Source organism: Prionailurus viverrinus, chromosome D1 (assembly GCF_022837055.1).
Source record: "Prionailurus viverrinus isolate Anna chromosome D1, UM_Priviv_1.0, whole genome shotgun sequence".
NCBI classification, from domain to species: domain Eukaryota; kingdom Metazoa; phylum Chordata; class Mammalia; order Carnivora; family Felidae; genus Prionailurus; species Prionailurus viverrinus.
The window spans coordinates 43,528,558-43,551,251 of record NC_062570.1 but is presented as its reverse complement, the minus strand read 5'-3'; the positions used below and the strand labels follow the sequence as shown (position 1 = coordinate 43,551,251).

Sequence of the window (22,694 nt, the reverse complement as noted above, 5' to 3'; positions counted from 1 at the left end):
AACAAAGTATGTCTTTTTAAAATTCTCTGTGCATCAAAGAAGTAAGTTAAAGAGTTTCAGACACTGAAAAGTATTGCCTTAGCTTCCTGATCTCTTATTGGGAACCCCTGGGCCTGATGGGTTTTGGAATCCAGACATTTTCTGACATTTAAAAGTAATGTGATGCATATACCATTGATTTCGTAACACCCAGGAGGCTGGGATGGAATCCAGGAAGCAGACATATAAATACTTTTGCAGCAAAATATATGAATAATCATCCTAAGCAGAGGTAAATAATAAATGATAAAAATAAATAATATAAATAGCCACATGTCTGCTCTAATTAGATCGGCTGTGAAATGAGTTTGGATCAGATCAGGTTTTGATGCCAAGTAAATTCCCTCCAAATTTATGGCTTTTACAGTTTTTGGATTTCCTAGTTGCTGATAAGGGATAGCAGAAAAGAAGTTTTACAAATCCCCAAAATGGCACATTTAAAATATAGAGTCCTTTAAAGATTTATGAATCTTCTTAGAACATAGTATACTGTCATAGATTTTTTTTAAAAACAATACATGTTATCCTGTAATAAAATCACATAAATATACCTTAACTTCACTTACTTCTGGTTTTTACTCCCAAGTTAAAAAAAAAAAAATGCAACCTCTCTAAATTTCTGTTTTACAAAGCTAAACTTATGAACATAAAATGAACTTACCTGGAATATTTCTGTTGCTTATCCTCAAATTTAAATGATAGTATTTTAGGGGAGAAATGTTATCCCTATGGGGCTTGTATTTACTGAATTTCCTTTTGTTCCCTATTCTTTTTTTTTTTTTTTTCTTACCCCTTTAGTTTTACTTTTTATTCTGGAATAGTTCTAAAATACACAAACATAGAGATAATTATCAACATTTTGTCAATCTTGTTTCATCTCTTTATTCTGCCTTTTTTATTGTTACATAGGACAATTTTTAAATAAGTCCCACGTAATGTATCATTACATCATTTTACTCATAAAATGAATATGCTTTTGCCATCACCTTGTTCTTATTAGATAATTTAAAAATTTGGAGAAAACAATGGAAAAATAACTCCTATTTTTTTAATCTGAGGAAATGACAGAAGGTTTTTATTTTGAAGTAGAGCTCATATGTAATAAAATACACAGATCTTAAGAATTTAGTTCAATGAAAATTTTAAATTGCATATGTCTATATCACTCAAAATAAGATATAGGACATTCTCATGACTCCAGAAAGTTCTCTTGTGCTCCTTTCTGGTCAAGCACTTTCTGGTATCTCTCACCATTGATTAATTTGCCTGGTTTTGAACTTCATATACAAGGACTCAGTGTATATTCTTTTGTAGCTCACTGTTCTTATTCAGTATACTGATTTGAGATCTGTCCGTGTTATTGTGTGTCTTAGTAGTTTGTTCTTTCAGTTGCTGAGTAGAATTCTGTTGTGCGGCTGGGCTACAGATCATTTATTCATGCTGCTGTTGACAGACATCTGTGCTGTGTTCTGTGTTTAGCTGCCCAAATTCAGCTGCTGTGAATAATTTTGTACAGGTCTTCTATGTGGACATATATTTTCCTCCTTTCTTGAGTAAATACCTACGAGTAATTGCTGTGTCCTAATGCACAATTCTGTTTAACCTTACTTTTCCAAAGAGTGATCCAAAGTGACTGTATGATTTTACACGCTTGCACAGAATGTATGAGAGTTTCAGCTGCTCCACATACTCGCTAACGTTTGAAGGTGTCTTTTTATTTTAACAGTTCCAGTAGATGCAATATAAGAATGTGTTTAATGGGATTTACAGAAACACTTTTGAAAGGGACTCGGTTTGTACTGAAGCATGTCCAGCTTCTTTCAGAATATGCTTACAGACGTGGAATCACCGAGGCTGTTGGTCTTCCAAGTATTCCCGTTCATCCAGTTGGATACTATGATGCACAGAAGTTCCTGGAGTAAGTGTGTAAGAAACAAACAGATGGCTCTTTGGATAATTCTCTTTATCGGCAGTCTTTGACTATTGGCAATATTAACATCTGAATATTTCTCCACTATTCAGAAACACTGAAATTCTGTTAGATGGTGGAACCTACAATTTTATCACCATTTTAAAGAATAGTGGTTATTTTCTGGAATTTACTTTATGTAGTGCTATCCGGTATGTGACAGTCATGAGAATGACTTTCAGTTTCCAGCTGCAGGGGGCATGACTGATCAATGACTCCAGTGACAGTGCTTTGAAATCCACCACCCTGTTTGTGTCGAGGCCGTGCTTCCTACTGGTGTTCCCAGTCAGTGACTAGTTGCAGCAGGGACACTAAAACAGGCCCATTATTGGGAGGCCCAGGACTCTTCTCATGGGAGACTTTGGCTCAGGATTCCATGACAGGTTTGTCCAACTAGATGCCACCACCCATGACCCTTTTCTTCCTTCCTTTTCTCCTTTACCTCATATGAGACCTGCATTGCAGTCTATTGGCTGTTTCAGCTTTCCCTCACCCCCTTCCCATTTCTCTCACAGGCTTTTCCCCTAATAAATCTCTTACTCATCTAATCCATATATTGTCTAGTACTTGGATGACTTGGAACACCATATTGTGAGATCAATTCCATGTTATCTTTATCTTTATTCCTCTTCCCCTTCTGCTTTCCTGACACTGGAACCCTCTCTCCTTTCCTGCCGTGCTATGTCCCATCTGCAGGTCCTTTGTCCAGTGTCCTTCAGGAGGGAGAGAACATGACTTCTTTGAAAGTAGAATTGTGAAAGAAGCATCTTGCCAGTTAGTACCTTTTCTTATTTGAGTTTAAAGCATTCTTGATCATTTTATTCTAGTCTCTATAAGAAAACTTTTTATGACCTAATACAATGCCCTTCTTATTTACAATTGAGGAGGTTGATATTCGGAGAAGTGGAGGGATCTGTCCCATTTAAGGGCAGTTTAAGGAACAGCACCTTCGTCTCTTTTGATTTATAGGATCTCAGCTTTTACCGTGTGGTTAGAATTCAGGATCCAGGCACAACTTTTGAGGGCACAGCAGACTATGCATTTGTCTAAACATATTTGTAAATCAAGTCAAATATTTGTCATATTTAAAAGATGAAAGTAATTATAACATTACTTGTAGTATTAGAAAACTGTCAATAACACTGATCTTCAAAAATTGCTAAGTAAGTCATATATGTAGCTATGGCTATGATAGTGCATAGAACCATTAAAACATATGTTGCACAAGAATATTTAATGTTATGGAAACATGCTTATGCTATACTACTAAGTGAAAATAGCAGAATTACCTATCTAGGTATCTATAGAAATATCTATATATAGATATGCAGATACATAAAGACAGAATAATCTCAATTATGTTAATTTTTTAAAATGAACCTGTATTATCTTTGTAATTAAAAAAAGAATGCATGGAAGGAAGATCATATGGAATTTATTTGAAGTGTATTTAGCCATGTTTACTATTTGACTGCTCTTATTAACTAGGTCAGCATTGGCTAGGTCCTAAATGTGTATTAGAATTACTTGATCAGAAAAAAATCACAAATGCAGTTTATCTCTAATGTATTCAAGTCAGCTTCTCTAAGCCATCTTGTAAATACAATCATCATTAATAACATAATTTCTATGGAAAAGTGGACTTTGCATTAAAAACACCATAATTTAAAAGGAACTTTGGAAATACAATCTACATGGAAGTAGGAGATGATCTTTATATGTTAAAAGCAATAAGACAGCTCCTATCTCATCTTTCATACTTTCTAGGATATAATGAAATATTCTTCAGGAATTTAGTCTTACATATTTTTTTCAAAGAACATATCATTTGTTTATGAATTTCACTGTGAAAATTTACTCCTGATGCACACTTAGGAGTATGCTAGTTGTCCCTGATAGTCAATTCTCAGATGCCCACAAAAGGTTAGCCGTTTAGCATTGTGTATTAATTAGAAAAGAATTGCTAACATCATAACATGAAAGTTTCTTCATAAATGTGTGTGAAGACAAGAAGAGATATAAAGTCATATAATGGCCCAAGAATGTTGCAAATTTCAATAAAAAGTTGATGAGATGTGAGGTGCCTGGGTGGCTCAGTCACTTAAGGGTCTGACTTTTGATCTCAGCTCAAGACTTGATCTCAGAGTCGTGAGTTCAAGCCCTGTGTTGGACTCCAGGCTGAATGTGAAGCCTATTAAAAAAAAAAAAAAAGTGAGGGGCTCCTGGGTGGCTCAGTCAGTTGGGCGGCTGACTTTGGCTCGGGTCATGATCTTACATTCCGTGAGTTCAAGCCCCACATCAGGCTCTGTACTGACAGCCTGGATCCTGCTTCAGATTCTGTGTCTCCCTCTCTCTCTGCCCCTCCCCCATTTGTGCTGTGCCTCTCTCTGTCTTTCAAAAATGAGTAAATGTTAAAAAAAAAAATTAAAAAAAGAGTTGATGAGATGTGAGTTATAGTAAAGCAAAACCACATTTACTTGGGTGGGAGGGAAAAGGGACACATGTGTTTTTTTCTATTCTTCTTTATATCTCTGTTGAAGGGAATGTGATTATATGGTTTTCATTTGCCTCCCTGAGAAACTACTAGGATTGATACCAGTATCAACAATAATTATGACAATAACAATAATAATAGCATCTATCATGCAGTTATCTGTCAATTTTATCAAAGAATCAACTTTTGGTGTCATGGATTTTCTCTATTTTTTCCTCTTTTCTGTAATTATTTTTGTTACAGTATTTATTGTTCTCTTTCTTATGCTCAATACGAGTTTAGTTTGCCTTCATTGTCCCGTTTTTTAAGGTGGAAGGCTAGTTTATTGATTGATGTCTTTCTCCTTTTTTAAAAAATTTATTTTAATGTTTATTTATTTTTGAGAGAAAGAGAGACAGAGCATGAATGGTGGAGGGGCAGAGAGAGACAGGGAGACACAGAATCAGAAGCAGGCTCCAGGCTCTGAGCTGTCAGCACAGAGCCTGACACGGGGCTTGAACTCACCAACTGAAAGATCATGACTTGAGCTGCAGTCAGACGCTCAACTGACTGAGCCACCCAGGTGCCCCAATGTCTTTCTCCTTTTTAAATGTAGATGTTTACAGCTATACTTTTCCTCCAAGCACTGCTTTAGCTGCATCCCATAAGTTTAGATACATCATGTCTGCATTTTCATTCATCACTAAGTATTTCCTAATTATTCTTGGCATTTTTTTCTTTCACCCATTGTGTATTTAGGAGTTAGTTCTTTGATTTCCCTATATATTTCCATATATTTCCCAAATTCCCATCTTTAATTGTTAAATTCTTCCTTTTGTGGTTGGATTAATAAACAGATTGTATAATTTATAAAAGGGTTGCATGACTGCAGCCATTTAAATTCATTTAAACTGATTTTATAGCCTAATATATAGTCTACCCTGAAAAAATGTTCCATAGGTGCTTGGGAAGAGCATGCATTCAGCTCTTGTCAGATAGCATGTTCTAGATATGCCACATGACATTTCTGGCTTGTCAGCTTCTTCAGCTCCAAGTCTGGGATAGATAAGCCAAAAAATAAACAGAGGAACTCATCTTTGTCTTTTCTTATACCCTGAAGTCCCAGCCTAGGCTTTGAGAGCCTAATGTGTGTTGTATATACTTATGGCCCAGAGAATTTAGTTGTTGTACTTAACCAGAAGAATAGGGTAAAGCTCATCTCCATCTTTCCAGAAGCAGTCTTACTTCTTTTCAAGCTTCTGTCATGGTACCCTAATCCCTTAATCCCCAGCCAGAACAATCACCATGCCTTACACTTGCTCTATACTTCTCTGCATTTGTACCTCTTCATGTCATACTTAGTACCTAGAATGCTCTCCATGTCATCTTCCCATGCCCGGATCTTAACTCATCCTTTAAAATTCAGATAAGTAAAACCTCTAAAAAGTTGTTCATGTTCCCACAAGCTAAATCAAGCTGTCTTTTGTCTATATTCTTTAGAATTTTCTCTACCATTGGTCTTGCTTTGTTTTATATTATTGTTGACTTTATATGTACCTTCTTCTGACTAACTTCTGACTAAACTTTTTGGTGGAAAAAGGTCATGTACATATTTGTGTTCCTTATAACACAAATGTCTTGAGTATAACACAATGTCTTGAACATCGTAGACCGTAAATCTTTGCCAAATGCACACATAAAAAGTGATTTGCTACAGGATATAGATTTTAAATGCCGTGCTGTTTGCATATATTTATTGAACAAGTCCTTTCAGAGACATTTCAACATGTATATTTCCTCAAATTTTTATGGTTTGGAAGTTTAATATTTAACTTTTTAATTTTCTTGGAATTTATTTTTTATTTATAGAGTGAGGGAAGTACCTAAAGAATTTATATTCCTAATAATCTCAGTAACATTTATTGACTAAAACCTCTATTCTCCATAGATCTGTGATATTTCCTGAACTGATACATCAAATTCTTATATTCAGCTATTATATTCTATTCTAGTCATCTGTTTACTTGTCCTTGTGGAACACTATAATTTCTGCTTTATAGTTTATTATCTTGTGGGAATATGGACTAATCGTTACCTTCCTTATGTAGTAATATACAATTGGCTATTATTCTTCCTGTTGAAATTACCTTGTTATATTTTTCATGTTTTTATTTTGAAAAGGAAATACATTTACATGGTTCAAAATTCAAAGGGGTATACAGGAAGAGGTTTCCATCTAACCCATTTCCACCTCAAGAACAATTAGTGTTGTTAACTTATAATATATCATTATAGAAATATTTTACATATAATGAAGCATGGTATATTTTTCTTCACTTGTGCTCCACAACTTTTTTTTTAATGTTTATTTTATGGGGGGAAGGGCTGAGAGAGGGAGACAGAGGATCTGAAGTGGACTTTGTGCTAACAGCAGAAAGCCTGATCTGGAGCTCGAAATCATGAACTATGAGATCATGACCTGAGCTGAAGTCAGATGTTTAACAGACTGAGCCACCTAGGTGCCCCTGTGCTCTGCAACTTTTTTACATACTTAGTACTCTGCTGTTTTGACGGATTATGCTTTCTACCAATGTAAAAGGCCCCTTCATATTACTTGATGCTATTTATGTGAAATTTTAATATAAAAAGACAAATTTTATAGTATGTTACTTGAAATTATGTTTATTAGCCAAACTCCTCTGTGATATGGGGGGAAAAAAAGGATTTACTCCCTGATAGAGCATTTTAAAACAGAATATTACTTATAATTAGGCTTCCATGAGAAGATAATCTAATCAATTGCTTTAGCATTGTGTGTGCACTAGATTCTAGGTCAAGTTGAACTAGTCAAATTTCCTCAAATAGGTAGGCAGGGAACAGTGCCTGTGTGTAGGCACACAACAAAGAGGGAACTGTAAAGCATGCTCCTTTGCAAAGCCTAGGGTGCATGAAGTTCTATGATGAGAGATAAAGTCATAAAAGATAGATTGATATTTTCCACACTCTTCATTTTCTCTTGAACCATGTTCTTCTATTTGCTGCAATTTAGCAAAGGTTTCTGTGCCCAAACCAAGAATAAGTCAATGCTCTTAAAAGAATAAAGGCAGATATGTTGAGATAAAACCACAAGAACTCCTTCATTCCATAAACACTATCATATTACCTTTCTCAGTCACCTGCTGAGAAATAACCAGGGCTAGTTGCATGTACTGGCTAGTCTGCTTGAATCTTTCTACCTTAAATTTTTTTTTAAATGTTTATTTATTTTTGAGAGAGAGAGACAGAGCGTGAATGGGGGAGGGGCAGAGAGAGAGAGAGAAAGAGAGAGAGAGAGAGGGGCACAGAATCTGAAGCAGCCTCCAGGCTCTGAGCTGTCAGCACAGACCCTGATGCAGGTCTCAAACCCATGAACCGTGAGAACATGACCTGAGCTGAAGTCAGACTCTTAACCAACTGAGCCACCCAGGTGCCCCTCTACTTAAAAAATAAATAAATAAAAATTAAAAAGTTTGCAAAAATTTCGTGAAGCTTTTACAGACTGTTGATTGAAGTAAAATCATTTCCTTTGCTCTTTATGAGTGAAGATACCTTGTGAAAGATTAGCATGTCCATATTTGGGGATATATTTATCAGTAGGAGAAATAACAAAATGGAAAATCCCAGAATTTGACATCAGAGCTCTTTCCTCACAGCATTCCCTGGAGGCATGTTAAACAGACTTTCTATTAGAAACTGAGAACGAAGAGTCTGGATTCTTCCCAAACATTTGACCCTCAGCTATACCACTTACCAGCTGCATGACTACAAGCAAGTTGCCTATCTCTCTGAGCCTCACGCCCTCATCTCTGAAGTAGGAGGAACTTCTACTTCAGACTTCAGACTAGGAACCTAGTCTACTTTAGACTAGGAACTTAGACTCTACCTCCTACGAGTCCGAGTAAGGGTTAACTGGCATATCCCTGACTCCTGAAGCTATCATGAGCAGGCACTCAAGAAAGCAAGCTCATTGACATTTTAGCTGATAGCTCCAAAGTTTTTCTTCAGCTAATAATACTTTTTGTGTTCCATAGGAAAATGGGTGGATCAGCACCGCCAGACAGCAGCTGGAAAGGAAGTCTCCAAGTGCCCTACAATGTTGGCCCTGGCTTTATTGGAAACTTTTCTTCGCAGTTAAGAGACTATTTTTATTGTAACTCTCAGGCAAGAAAAACTTTTTTCAAAAAAAAAAACAAAAAAACAAAAAATACTTACAGAGGATGACTGGAAAAGTAAAATATATCTGGTACCAAAAGGGAACAAAGCCACAGGTTGTAGAGGGGAATACACTTACATCATTTGTATTGGACAGCTGGACAATGTAATTCTTGCATGTGTACATTTAGAAATCTTTAAAATGATGTAAGAGTTAAAAAATTGCAGGTGGCAAAGTTTTAACCAGGATTTTCAGAATGCATTCTTTATTTTTGCATTAGAAAAGTCAAGATGCACATCCATTCTAACAATAAAGTAACCAGAATATACAATGTGATCGGAACTCTCAGAGGAGCAGTGGAACCAGGTAAATTAATCATTTGCTCAGCAAATATTGATTGAGCAATCCTTCCGGGCCGGGCACTGCTCTGAGCTCTGGGAATGTAAGGTGAACAAAGCACTTCTTGGCCCTAATGGAACTTACATGGACACAAAATATACAAATTGAGGTAATTTTGTATTGGGATACATGTTTGAAGAAGAGTAAACGTGGGGCTAAGTTGGTTAGATGCCCAAGGATAGTAAATGTGAAGCTGTGCATGCTTCAATTAAAGGATCGAGGGAGAAAGGTCAGGGAGGGATCATTGTGAGGTCTTTTCTCTGGGTTTTCTGGATTTGTTTACCACGTAGTTTGCTTGGGGTAATATTTCATGTTAACTACAAACATCTATGTGAAAGATAACACTATTAGAAGATTAAGGTAACCTTGAATTAATGAATCCTTTATGTAGTCTTATCTTCTATTGAAGTTAATGAGATCTATAGACACATGATTTCCACAGAATTTCAGATACCCTGCAGCTTACTCTATTCTGTAAATAGTCTTACTTCATTGTGTTTCAATTCCTTAAGAATTAGGGTAATATATTTCTGACTAACAGGCATACAGTTAAATCACATATTTTTTGTAGAAGCAGCGAATGCTTTCTTTCAGGAGTAAAGAATACTGGTATACTTCCAGAGGGTACTAAATAATATATAACTGGCAGTTCATTGAATCTCACTGACTACCTGTTTTGTGCCAGCTCCGTATTAGGCATTGGGGATGGAGGGAAAAAATGAAGACATAAGCCAGGGATGAGGAGCCATACATTCAAGCGTGGTAAATGCTTTGTCAGATATGGTAGGATTGCTCTGAGAGCTGGAGAGTGGGAGCAATTCTCTCCCCTGGGGAAGCTAGGAAAAGGTCATGGAGAGGTAAAATCGTTGATCTGTGTCTTGAAAACTGAATGGGAGTAGGAAGTGGAGAACATACTATGAGGCCACTGTGTTCTCTTACTCTGAAAATACTGGAAACAAAGTTTTAAGTAGCTAAGAGAGGAGTGACAGAGAATTATAAAAAGAGATGGATAGAATAATTCCATACTTACTTATTATTACTTATGTCTCTTTTTACATTTACTTAGAGCATGTGCAAGTGAGTGGGGGAGGGGCAGAGAGAGAGAGGGAGAGAGAGAATCCCAAGCAGGCTCCACACCTTCGGTGCAGAACCCATGCAGGTCTTGAACCCACGAACCGTGAGATCATGACATGAGCTGAAATCAAGAGTTGGACACTTAACCAACTGAGTGCCCCAGGTGCCCTGTCACTTACATGTTTATGATTGTTATTGTACATTGTACACTGAGTATACCTTTGCTTGTCCCATCTACTCTCTTTGTCCATCAAAATCAGACCAAAATAGTATATTTACACAAGTCTTCAGGAACCTTGCTCTTTCTTTGAGTCGTGAGTGCTCTGTGTTTAGATGTTCTTGACTCACTTGCAGTTCGCTCTGTTATTGACCTGGAATGACAAATAATTTTGCAATGATGCTTCCTAGACAGATATGTCATTCTTGGAGGTCACCGTGACTCATGGGTGTTTGGAGGCATCGACCCTCAGAGTGGAGCAGCTGTTGTTCATGAAATTGTGAGGAGTTTTGGGACACTGAAAAAAGAAGGTAATGTAAACAGCAAGGGAAAAAGATCATCCTCTCTGAATCTCAGTTTGGTCCTCTGTAAAGTGTGTAAAATTACCACCTTCTCGTAGGTCTGAGAGAGGGACCACCTGACAGGATACGTGCAAACATCAAGTGCTTGGTAATACCTAGTAGCATAGAACAGCTTTCAGTAACTAGTTGCCATGTTTCTTGTGTGGGTTAGATAATTATATTGTTTACTTATTTTTGCTTATTTATATAATAATGTTTACATTATTGATATTTATAAAGTTAAAATCTGAAATAAGGGAATTATACTGTTAGGGGTCGCTCTTGACAACAAAGAAGGTGAAGACGCATTTCTTCACAGAAGACAAACCAAAGTTAGGTCATGGGCCAACGTGTCCTGATCAGAGAACTGTGAGCAGAAGTTCCTTCGGCCCTTCTAGCCTCACACAACAGGTCAAGGGCATCAAGTAAGGGAGGGGATTGAAGCTTCCTCTGAGAAGTTTTGGTGTCTGTCTAACAGGATTCTCAGAAGTTTGATGTTTTCGTCCCCACATCCTCAGTCTTGGTGTGCTCTCCTAAAACTTAGGTTTAAACTCCTAGCTCCATTGCTTCAGTCCTTTTAGAATCTTCATATGAAAACAAAGATAACACTTAGTTCAAATGATTGCTTTTTAAAATAAATCACACATTGAGAGCAGAAAGTCCACTCTCTTTACTGACCCTGCAAACCAGGGTGTGGGGGCTCTAATTGTGACCCGTGTTTTTTTAGCAGCAATAACAACCAACAGCAAAACTGTATTAAGTTTGTACGATACTTGTTTTCACAGAGAAAGTGCTTTCACGTATTCTTTGTTTTGAACTCCTAGCAACCAGGGAGAAGTTAACTTAGTTATTTCTGTTCTCATTTCACAAATAAGCTAACCAAGTTTCACAGAATTGAGTGAGTCATCCATGGCTGTATAGCTAGTGTGTGGCAGAGTCAAAGAACCCAGGTTTAAACTCAAATTTCTGGGGGCGCCTGGGTGGCTCAGTCGGTTAAGCGTCCGACTTCAGCTCAGGTCATGATCTCGCAGTCTGTGAGTTTGAGCCCCGCGTCAGGCTCTGTCCTGACAGCTCAGAGCCTGGAGCCTGTTTCAGATTCTGTGTCTCCCTCTCTCTCTGACCCTCCCCCATTCGTACTCTGTCAATCCCTGTCTCAAAAATAAATAAATGTTAAAAAAAAATTAAAAAAATAAAATAAACTCAAATTTCTGGCTACTAGCCCACAAAACCATGTCTCTCTTTAAAACAAAATGTAAAGGGGCTCTATTATTTTTTTCCACAAAGCTATTTTATGTTTTAAGAACACAGAATTATGAAGATCTGAATTTACAAAGCTCATAAATTAGGTAGTGTTGAACATGAACACAAAAAATTTTATGATTTTGCAATAAGATTCCCTATGATAAATACAAAACATTGCAGTGACAATGATAGTGTGCCAAGAGAGTGCAATGATGAGGAATAATAATTCATAGGAAATTTGAATTATATTATTAACAAATTGACACAACACTGGACTCAGCTGTAGGGATACACATTCTTAAGCAGAAATGAACTATTTGCGGAAAAAATGACACATTTTTGAGCACGTTTGAAGTGCTGTGTTTGTAAACACGACTCCATTTAATCTTCCTAACAATCAAGGAGTATCTTCATCTCACTTTGCTTTTTCTGGTGTACAGATGAAGAGAGGGAAGCGGAGGAAGCTTGCATAACTTCCCCTCGGTCATAGTGCTAGTAGGTGAAAGAACTGGGATTTGAAATAAGATCTTTCTTTAACTCCAAGGTCAGTGTTTATCACTCCAAGCCATATTACCTCCTTGTTGAGTTATGCTGAATTATTGCAGCAGCCACAGACATCAGTATTGCTAACTGAGCTTCTGTTGACTAATTCTGGCAAAGAATGGAGTGAAATCACACAACCAGCTGACACTGAACAATTGCGTGTATGATGCCAGAGTGTGGAAGAGTTGTAAGGAATTTTCTCTCGGTTCGATCTGCTCTCAGAGCACAGACCACATCTAGCACTTTCTTCTTTCACTCCAGGCAGCTGCAGAGCACAGATGGCTGCCTGTGTGTATCCAATCATTATAAACTGTTTAGAATATTATGACCTAATGGAATTTTTGGTATGTCTACATCCCCCCCCCCACTTTTCAGTGCAAATGTGCTCGTTTGTACTGACAAATCAGCTTTAACATCTCACAAAAGGAAATGATATAAGTAAAAATTCTCACTACAGTTCACATTTTCTAAACAAACAGTGGAATTTTAGTGTTGTTTTGCTGTTGAGTTTTATAGTGTCTTGGATGTATAATGCATTTTCCCAGCATTTATGTGTATACACATATATTTTAGGATGGAGACCTAGAAGAACAATTTTGTTTGCAAGCTGGGATGCAGAAGAATTTGGTCTTCTTGGCTCTACTGAGTGGGCAGAGGTTAGTTGATAATTTGCTACAATATAAATTTACACAACAAAGCAGTTAGGACTTATCAAGGAGGCAAAAATAACAAGTGAATTCAGTGAGAGCATATTCAAACTTTTTTTTTCCAGAAAATCTGAAACAACATATCCTTGTCCAAAAAGAAAAATCTCTTTGTCATTAAAGAACTGTTTTGTTTCAACTTCTAAAGGTACTTAATGTCAATTGTCAAAGTAATTTAGTTTTCATTTTCTGGGAGTTTTATGGCAAATAAGTAAATTCACTAGAAACCAAATATCAAAATAAGGTTTCACATTTCTATTACCCTTTGCAAATTAACTACTAAAGCTAACCACATTAAAATAACCCCTTGAGCTTATACAGTAAGGTATACTTTTCAGATTTATGTTCCTTATATCCTAATGACTGACTCTAAATTAAATCATGCTAAAAATGAGGTAGAAAGTCTCACTGCAGAATATTTGATAGGCCCCTTTAAAAGTAAATTTACCTTTATGCAGATGTTATACACACACCAAATGGTCATCACAAATCGGAAACTAGTAATAGACTTGAGAAAAATAAAGAGGAATGAATCCAAGTAATTCACTAAAGAAAGCCAACGAACCATGAGAGAAGAGAGCAAAGAAAGGAACAGAGAAAAACTGAAAAACAGCCATAAAACAAGTAACAAAATGTCAATAAGTTACATCCCATCAATAATTACTTTGAATGTAAATGGACTAAACACTCTGATCTAAAAACAAAGGGGAATGGAATGGATTAAAAAACAAGGCCCATCTACATTCCGCCTAAAAGATACTTATTTTAGACCTCAAGACATATGCAGATAGAAAATGAAGGATGGAGAAACATTTATACAAATGGATGTGAAAAGAAATCTGGGGTAGTAATACAGTGGACAAAGTAGACTTTAAAACAAAGACTGTAATAAGAGACAAAGAAGGACAGTATACAATCATAAAAGATACAGTTATAAGAAGATACAACAATTGTAAATATTTATGTGCCTAAAATGAAAGCACCCAAATACATAAAGCAGTTAATAACAAACATAAAGGAACTAATTGATAATAATACAATGCTAGTAGGGGACACCCCATTTACATCAGTGGATAGATAATCCAATCAGAAAATCAAAAAGGAAACAGGGGCTTTGAATGACACACTGGACCATTCTTTTCAAGTGTACATGGAACATTCTCCAGAATAGGTCATATATTAGGCCGCAAAAGAAGCCTCAACAAATTCCGAAAGATCAAAGTCATACCATGCATCTTTTCTGACCACAATGCTATAAAACTAGAAATTGACCACAAGAAAAAAATTTGTAAAGACCACAAAACATGGAGGTTAAACAACATGCTACTAAACAATGAATAGGTCAACCAAGAAATCAAAGAAGAAATTAAAAAAACACGTGGAGACAAATGACAATGAAACGCAATGGTCCAAAATCTTTGGGATGCAGCAAAAGCAGTTCTAAGAGGGAAGTTTATAGCAATATAGGCCTAAATCAAGAAGCAAGAAAAATCTCAAACAAAAGGAGAAAAAGAAGAACAAACAAGAACAAACAAAATCCAAAATCAGTAGAAGGAAGGGAATAATAAAGATTAGAGCAGAAATAAACAAAATAGAAACAAAAAAAATAATAATAATAGAACAGATGAATGAAACCACCAGCTTGTTCTTGAAAAGATCAATAAAGTTGGTAAACCTTTAGCTAGACTCATCCAAAAAAAAAAAAAAACCAACAAAAAAACAAAAAAAAAACAAAAACCAAAAACAAAACAAAAAAACCCCAAAAAACAAAGAAAAAGAGAGGGTACTCAAAATCAGAGATGAAAGAGAAGAAATAACAACCAACACCGCAGAAATACACAAGATTGTAAGAGGATATTATGAAAAATTGTATGTGCCAACAAATTGGACAATCTAGAAGAAATGGATAAATTCTTATAAACATATAATTTACCAAAACTGAATCAGGAAGTAACAGAAAATTTGAACAGATCAATTACCAGCAATGAAATTGGATCAGTAATTAAAATATTCCCAACAAACCAAAGTGGAGGACCAGATGGCTACACAGGTGAATTCTACCGAAAATTTAAAAAAACAAAAACAAAAACAAATACCTATTCTTTTCAAACTAATCCAAAAATAGAAGAAGAAAGAAAGCTTCTAAATTCATTGTATGAGGACAACAATAATCTGATATCTAGCCTAGATAAAGATACTACACAAAAAGAGAACTACAGGCCAGTATCTCTAATGAACATAGATGTAAAAATCCTCAACAAAATGTTAGCTAACTGAATCCAAAAATACATTTAAAAAGTCATTCACCATGATTTAGTGGGTTTTATTCCTGTGTGGTATATTTGCAAATCAATCAACGTGATACATCATATCAACAAGAGAATGGATAAAAAATATATAATCATTTCAACAGATGGAGAAAAGCATTTGACAAAATACAACATCCATTCATGATGAAAACCCTCAACAAAGTAGGTTTAGAGGGAACATACTTCAACATAATAACGAAAATCCACAGCTGAACATCATACTAAATAGTGAAAAACAAAACTTTTTTCACCTAAGGTCCAGAAGAAAACAAGGAGGTCTCACCATTTGTATTCAACATGGAACTGGAAGGCCTAGCCATAGCAATTGGACAAGAGAATCAAAGTCATCCAAATTGGTAAGGAAGAAGCAAAACTTTCACTATATGCAGATGACATATAGACATATATGCAGATTGCTGCAAAGCAATCTACAGGTTGAGGTATCAAGGCTGGAGGTATCATAATTCTAAATTTGAAGTTATACTACCATGCTGTAGTAACCCAAACAGTATGGTACTGGCACAAAAGTAGACACAAAAGTAGACACATAGATCAGTAGAATAGAATAGAATGCCCAAAAATAAACCCACAATTATATGGTCAATTAGCCTTTGACAAAGAACGCTTTCTTACATCATTCACAAAAATAAACTCAAAGTGGATTAAGGACCTAAATGTGAGACCTGAAACCATAAAAATCCTAAAAGAAAGCATAGGCAGTACTTTCTATTACATTGGCCATAGCAGCATTTTTTCTCAATATGTTTCCTGAGGCAAAGGAAACAAAAGCAAAAATAAACTATTGAGATTACATCAATATAAAAACCTTCTGAACAGCAAAGGAAACCATGAATGATACTGAAAGACAACCTACTGAATGGGAGAAGATATTTGTAAAAATATACAAAGAACTATTACAACTCAACACACAAAAAAACAAGTAATCTGATAAAAAATAATAATAATAAGTAGAAGAAGACATGAACAGGCATTCTCCCAAGAAGATATATAGATGGCCAACAGACACACGAAAAGATGCTCAACATCACTTATCACCAAGAAAATGGAAATCAAAACCATGAAGGATCACCTCACACCTGATAGAATGGCTAAAATCAAAAGTGTTGGCAAGATGTGAAGAAAAAGGAACCTCATGCATTGTTGTTCGGACTGTAAACTGGTGCAGCCTCTGTGGAAAACAGTATGGAAGCTCCTCAAAAAATTGAAAATAGAACTACCCTATAATCCAGTAATTCCACAACTGGGTAATTACTGAAAGAATACAAAAAACACTAATTCAAAAAGATTAATGCACTCTATGTTAATAGTAGCATTATTTACAATAGCCAAGTTATGGAAGCAGCCCAAGTGTCCATTAATAGATGGACAAACAAGATGTGGTGTATGTATATATATATATATGGGCATATATATATATATATATATATGGGTGTGTGTATATATATATATATATATATATATATATATACACACACACCCACACACATATATATGTAATGGAATATTATTAAGCCACAAAAAGAATGAAATCCTGCCATTTGCAACAACATGGTTGGATCCAGAGAGTATAATGCTAAGTGAAATAAGTCAGTCAGAGAAAGACAAATACCATATGATTTCACTCATATGTGAAATTTAAGAAACAAAACAAACAATGAGGGAAGAGAGAGAGAGAGAAGGAGAGAGAAACCAAGAAAGAGACTTAACTGTAGTGAACAAACTGATGGCTATCAGAGGGGAGGGTGGGGGGATGGGTGAAATAGGTGAAGGGGACTTAAAAGTACACTTATCAGGATGAGCACTGAATAATTGTTGAATTGTTGAATCACTATATTATACACCTGAAATTTATATAACACTGTATGTTAACTATACTGGATTTAAAATTTTAAATAAATTAATTTTACTTGCATATATTATTGGCTTTGTGTAATAGAAGCATTAGCTGTAAATATAGGCAAACTTAAAATTTATCTCGTTTACTTCCAGTAATGCTTTAAAACATATTTGGCTCCTATTATATTCTCTAGGAATTAGGAGAAGCCCTGTAAACTTCAATTTTCTTTGGGGAAAAAAAAAAAGTAGTGTTCCTAAAGACAGGAAAGATTTATGGTGGCATCAGGAAGAGCCTAAATATTTTGAGGTTTATTTATCTCCTTCAATTATTTTCCCCACCTACAGTTGCAAATCTTTTCCACTCTCTTTCTTACTGTCAGGACGCTTAGGAAATTGCATGTTTTGAAGACTCAAATCCACTTAATAGCTCAAAAAACTGCTGCACTTTTTGTCAGCATTTTAAAGTTGTGCAATGATCAGTCTTGACCAGTAGGTGGTGGTATCCTACAGGAGAACTTCAGGCTTCTGAGTATAGACCAGAAAGAAACCTCACATAGTTTTAACCCATAAATTTGAGATTATTTATTCCCTGAGAATTGGGTAATAATCTCTATTTAAATTAAAAAAAAATCATGGGAAAATTTCCACTCACAGATTTTCTTTCTTAGGTCATTCATGTTTGCTAAGAGAATTTCTTCAAGGATAAACTATGGTATGGTTAAGCAATCAACTCCTTTTCTATTTACCATATTAAGATGGAAAGGTTCATTTTAATTTTTAGTCTTAAAAATGTTTTGCCTATTATTTCTTAGCAGTAGTCTTTACTTAAATTCTTTCAAACAAACTCGCTTTGAGAATCCTACATATCAGTTTTGTGGTCAGCTTAATTCAGAAAGCTGCACACAGCAAATGTAGAGATGATTGTTTTAGGGGGAGGTTATGGTATATATTTATGCTTTTCTTTCTTTTTTTATTGTAGGAGAATTCCAGACTCCTTCAAGAGCGTGGTGTGGCCTATATTAATGCTGATTCTTCTATAGAAGGTGAATCTCATTGGTCTTGTAGGAAAAGGTGTGATCATGGTAGTAGCAGCCATTTAGTTCATAAATTATGCACTAATAAGGAAGGCAAATCCATCCCATGTGTTGGGATGCCACCCTTGCCTCACAGCAGCTGTGAGACCTAGAGTGCTCATCTGGGAAAGCAGCCCTCTCTGATTTGCTTCACCTGGCAGATTACCTTGTCTGCACTAGGGATTGTAAATACCTGTTAAATGAATCAGTAAATCATAGAACGGAAGATTTCTGTGATTTTAGAATGGGGTAGCAAAAAAGTGTAATTTAAATATAATGCTAGTTTTATCATATCATGTAGATAGATTTGGGAAGAAATACTGATGTCCAGGTATATTTTCTCTTAAATATTTTTTCCTCCTATTCAAGAAATAGTTACTGAGCCCTTCTGTATGCAATGAATTTTCCAGTATTTCAGAGGAATCAGAAGTTAGTAAGTCTTGCACTTGGAAGTTTGTGACTCAGTACAAATGAGGAAATAAATTAGTCTAGGATTCTAATATATGCAGGTACTATAAGAAGGCTATAATGAGGCTGGTCTGAGAGTTCAGAGGAGAGAAGAGTAGCAAGTTCAGGAAAGGCTTGAGAAATGAGATAGACACTCAAGACTGGCCTTTAAGAATGGATCTGCTTTTGATAAGTAGAGATTCAATCGAAAGGACATTCTCAGGTCTATTTCCAAGATCGAGCAGTCCATTGTCACTACCCTCCATACCCATTCATCTATCTGTTCTTGACTACATGCAACTTCCCAGACATTGCAGCTGCTGTTCCTTGTCCTAGGATGGCTGTTCTACACTCACTCTATCTGTTTCATTCTTACTCTTACAGTCTTCCTGAAATGGTACTTTTTCAGGGAAGCCATGTCTGTAGCTCTCCTCATGACCATTACTAAACAATTATTTGCTTTACAGGGCTATATTCTTCAGCAAGTAACAGACAGGATCTTTCTTGATAACTCCTGGTTTCCTAATGTCTTGTTAAAGACACATGAGTTGCATTCATGCAGCAAAGAATGAGTCAATGAAGGGTAGACTTTGAGAATCTTTTTGGTAGTATATTGATAAACTTTTCACATCCACAATAATTAGACAATGCCTTTTGACAGAGGCATGTTGGCATTGACATTTCTTCTTTGTCCAGGTGTCTAAATTACATCATCCCCAAGGTGGCTCACACAGTGCAGTTCAGTAATCCTTTCCCCCTCCTCTTATGGTCATGGTGAAGGGTGTGGCCTTTTTCGTGGCACAGCCACTTCCTAGTTGTATGACCTCAGCTTGTTACTTGTCTTCTGTGTCTCAGTTTTCTCAGCTCTAAATAGAGTTGCCAAGAACATATACCTCAAAGGCTCTTAGAAGGGCAAAAGAGGTTAATATTTACAAAACTCCCACACCTGTGCCTTGCACAGGGTAAAAGTTCAAAAATATTAGCTTGGAACTATTACCCATATTTAAAAACAAACACATGGTAGGATGAAACCCCTTCGCTACACAGAATAAATACATAAACATATATTTCTCAAAAGCAGAATAATGTTCTCTTTCTTGCTAGCTTTGTTTGCAAGATTTGATTTTTAATGTATATTTTTAAATCATTGGAATTTGTTGATTATGTCACTCCTTGCCTTAAAATGCTGCATGGTCTCCCCATCATTTTCAAGACCCAGAGCAAATGACACACATGTTACCCTAAGATTAGGACACCACTTACCTTACTTTGGTTTATATTTAAAATCTTATTAAGTATGACTTTTTAAAATAACACAATAAGTGATACACTGGCTTTCTCATGTTAAAATGCAAAATTTACAGACAAAGCAAAAATCTTTACAAATGTCAAACTCAGCCCTCTCTCTGAAGGTACTACTGTTCTCAGTTTGGGGTGTTCCCATCACACTGACATTCATATATAGAACTCAGCTCACACAACCTATCAACAGTGTCGGAGGTACTCTCTTAAGGGCTTTATGTGTAAAAATTTATTTAATACTCACAATCATCCACTGAGGTGAGTACTTTATTGTCTCCCTTGTGTAGAAGAGGAAACTGTGAATTCAGAGGGATTAAGTAATTTTCCCAAGATCACACAGCTAGTAAAGAATTGAGCTGAAACTCAAATCAAGCTGGTCAACTTTATCCTTCTTATCACTATGTTCTGTTCCCCCTCACTACCTTATACAGGTTTTCATTACATATTACATCTTATGTAATCTTATGCAATCTTACATATTGCAGGCTAAATGGTCCTGCATCTCGCCTTTTTCATGCAACAGCATATTATGGAAAACTTTCCATGTCAGTATATATAGATCTATTCCACTTGAAAATTAAACTTCTTCAGTGTATTCAACAGAACAATTTATGTCTCAGTTCTCCAGCTGATGGTCAGATTGTTTCCATTTGTTGTAGTCAATATCTTTTTTATTTGCCTGCCTTACATTTTTCTACACAAGTCGAGAGTGGAGAACTACAGTATCATTGCTTGCTCATGGTATATGTGCAATACATTGCAATAAATGCTGCCAAACTATCTCTCTGACCCTCTGGTTTACACTCTTATTGGCTATTTATCTGTTTTAAAAATTGCGGTAGCTAAAATTTGTGCATATTTCTTCTTCCAGTTGAATTTTATTTTATTTTAATTTTTTTATTTATTTTTGAGGGGGGGAGAGCATAAGGGAGAGCAGAGAGAGAGGGAGACACAGAATCTGAAGCAGCTCCAGGCTCTGAGCTGTCAGCACAGAGCCTGATGAGGGGCTCCAACCCGTGAACAGTGAGATCATGACCTGAGCAGAATTCGGATGCTTAACCGACTGAGCCATCCAGGTGCCCCATCACTTGAATTTTAGAACCAGCCTTTCAAGTTTCAGGAACAATTCTGCTGGGGTGTCTACTTATTTTTAAAGCCTCAACTTTTGCCGTTCCTAGACATGGATCTTAAGCTTTGAGATAAGAGTTTCTGGCCATTCTCTGAGCACATCATGTACTTTTATATTTCTGGGCATTTGTACAGGCTATTCCTTGATGAAGTTGTCTTAACTTCCCCTTCCCCAGGCCCCCAGCCTGTTCTAGTCTCACCTCGCTATGCTCCCACAGCTACTTGAGGGCACCTCTCCTGGCTGGTTTGCAAGATTCTCAAGCTCATTAGACATAGAATTCCTGAGGAATGGGAACCCCATCTCTGCTCTGTATTCACAACTAGATGGAGAGCACCTGCCTTACAAATGCATTTTTACAACAGATATTTATTGGGTAAATGCTAAATGCCAAGACTGTACTAAGCCCTGGGGATATGGCAACAAATAAAAAGACTACCTGTTCCCATGGAACTTACAGTCTGGTGTGAGGATGGCAAATAAAAAGGCAAATATTTAATACATGTGGGAGGTAACTAATAAGGAGAAAAATAATCCAAGGTCAAGAGAGAAAGAGTAGCTAGGATGAAGGGAAGAGAGGGTGCTCCTTTAGGTAGGGTGTTCAGGGGACAACTCTCCGAAACATGACATTAGAGGTCTAAGTGAAGTGGGGGAGTTTTAAGGCATGCAGATGTAATGCAGAATGCTGTTCCAGGCTGAAGGAACAGTATGTGCAAAGACCCTGAGAAGGTCCCTGCTTGGGTAGAGTGGGATGTGAAGATTTGAAGAGGTGACGGGGGTTGTTTCTTGTATGGAACTGAGGACCAAGGTAAGCATGATGAGTTTTATTGAGTCATGAGTTGGAGGGTTTTGATTGGACTTAGGTTCTAAAAGGATCTTTCTGGCTAAAGAGTTAACACTGGTCTTTGAATGAAAGAATGAAGTAAATGAAATAAAAAAAAACCATTCTTTTTTTATCTTTAAGGAAACTATACTCTACGAGTTGATTGCTCCCCACTGATGTACAGCTTGGTATACAGCCTAACAAAGGAGGTAAAAATAATTACATATCATTTTAGAAAATTTGAGTTCTACAAATGATGTTTCATTGAGATACCATTAGTATGTTAAGCAGCTGCCTTGTTTTATAGCTTGTCTTTCTCTCATAGAGCAAATACCCACTCCAGAGAACATTGCATCGAATAAACTATTTACACGTGTTATCCCATTTCCCCCAACTGCCCTGAAGCAGCCTTTGGATAGCATTGCGTCTACCATCCCCATGTAAAATGGAGAACACTGAGATCAAAAAGCATTAGCCACCAAAGTCACACAACTTGTGCAGTAGCTGAACCAGGACTTGGTCCTGTGGTTTAAGTCCTTAATTTTAAAACTGCTTTATACTCCT

At 36.3% G+C, this 22,694-nt stretch overlaps 1 protein-coding gene across 2 annotated transcripts in view; it reads left to right on the top strand.

Moving 5' to 3' along the window:
* LOC125146981 (Putative N-acetylated-alpha-linked acidic dipeptidase) overlaps nt 1–22,694 on the top strand; it is a 66,244-nt gene that overhangs the window by 25,682 nt on the left and 17,868 nt on the right. For both annotated transcript variants that reach the window (XM_047823930.1, XM_047823929.1), the window contains exons 7-13: nt 1,864–1,957; nt 8,552–8,650; nt 8,954–9,039; nt 10,555–10,674; nt 13,063–13,145; nt 18,339–18,402; nt 22,272–22,339. In XM_047823930.1, coding sequence (XP_047679886.1) covers nt 1,864–1,957; nt 8,552–8,650; nt 8,954–9,039; nt 10,555–10,674; nt 13,063–13,145; nt 18,339–18,402; nt 22,272–22,339 — 614 coding nt within the window. The remainder of the gene's footprint in view (nt 1–1,863; nt 1,958–8,551; nt 8,651–8,953; nt 9,040–10,554; nt 10,675–13,062; nt 13,146–18,338; nt 18,403–22,271; nt 22,340–22,694) is intronic.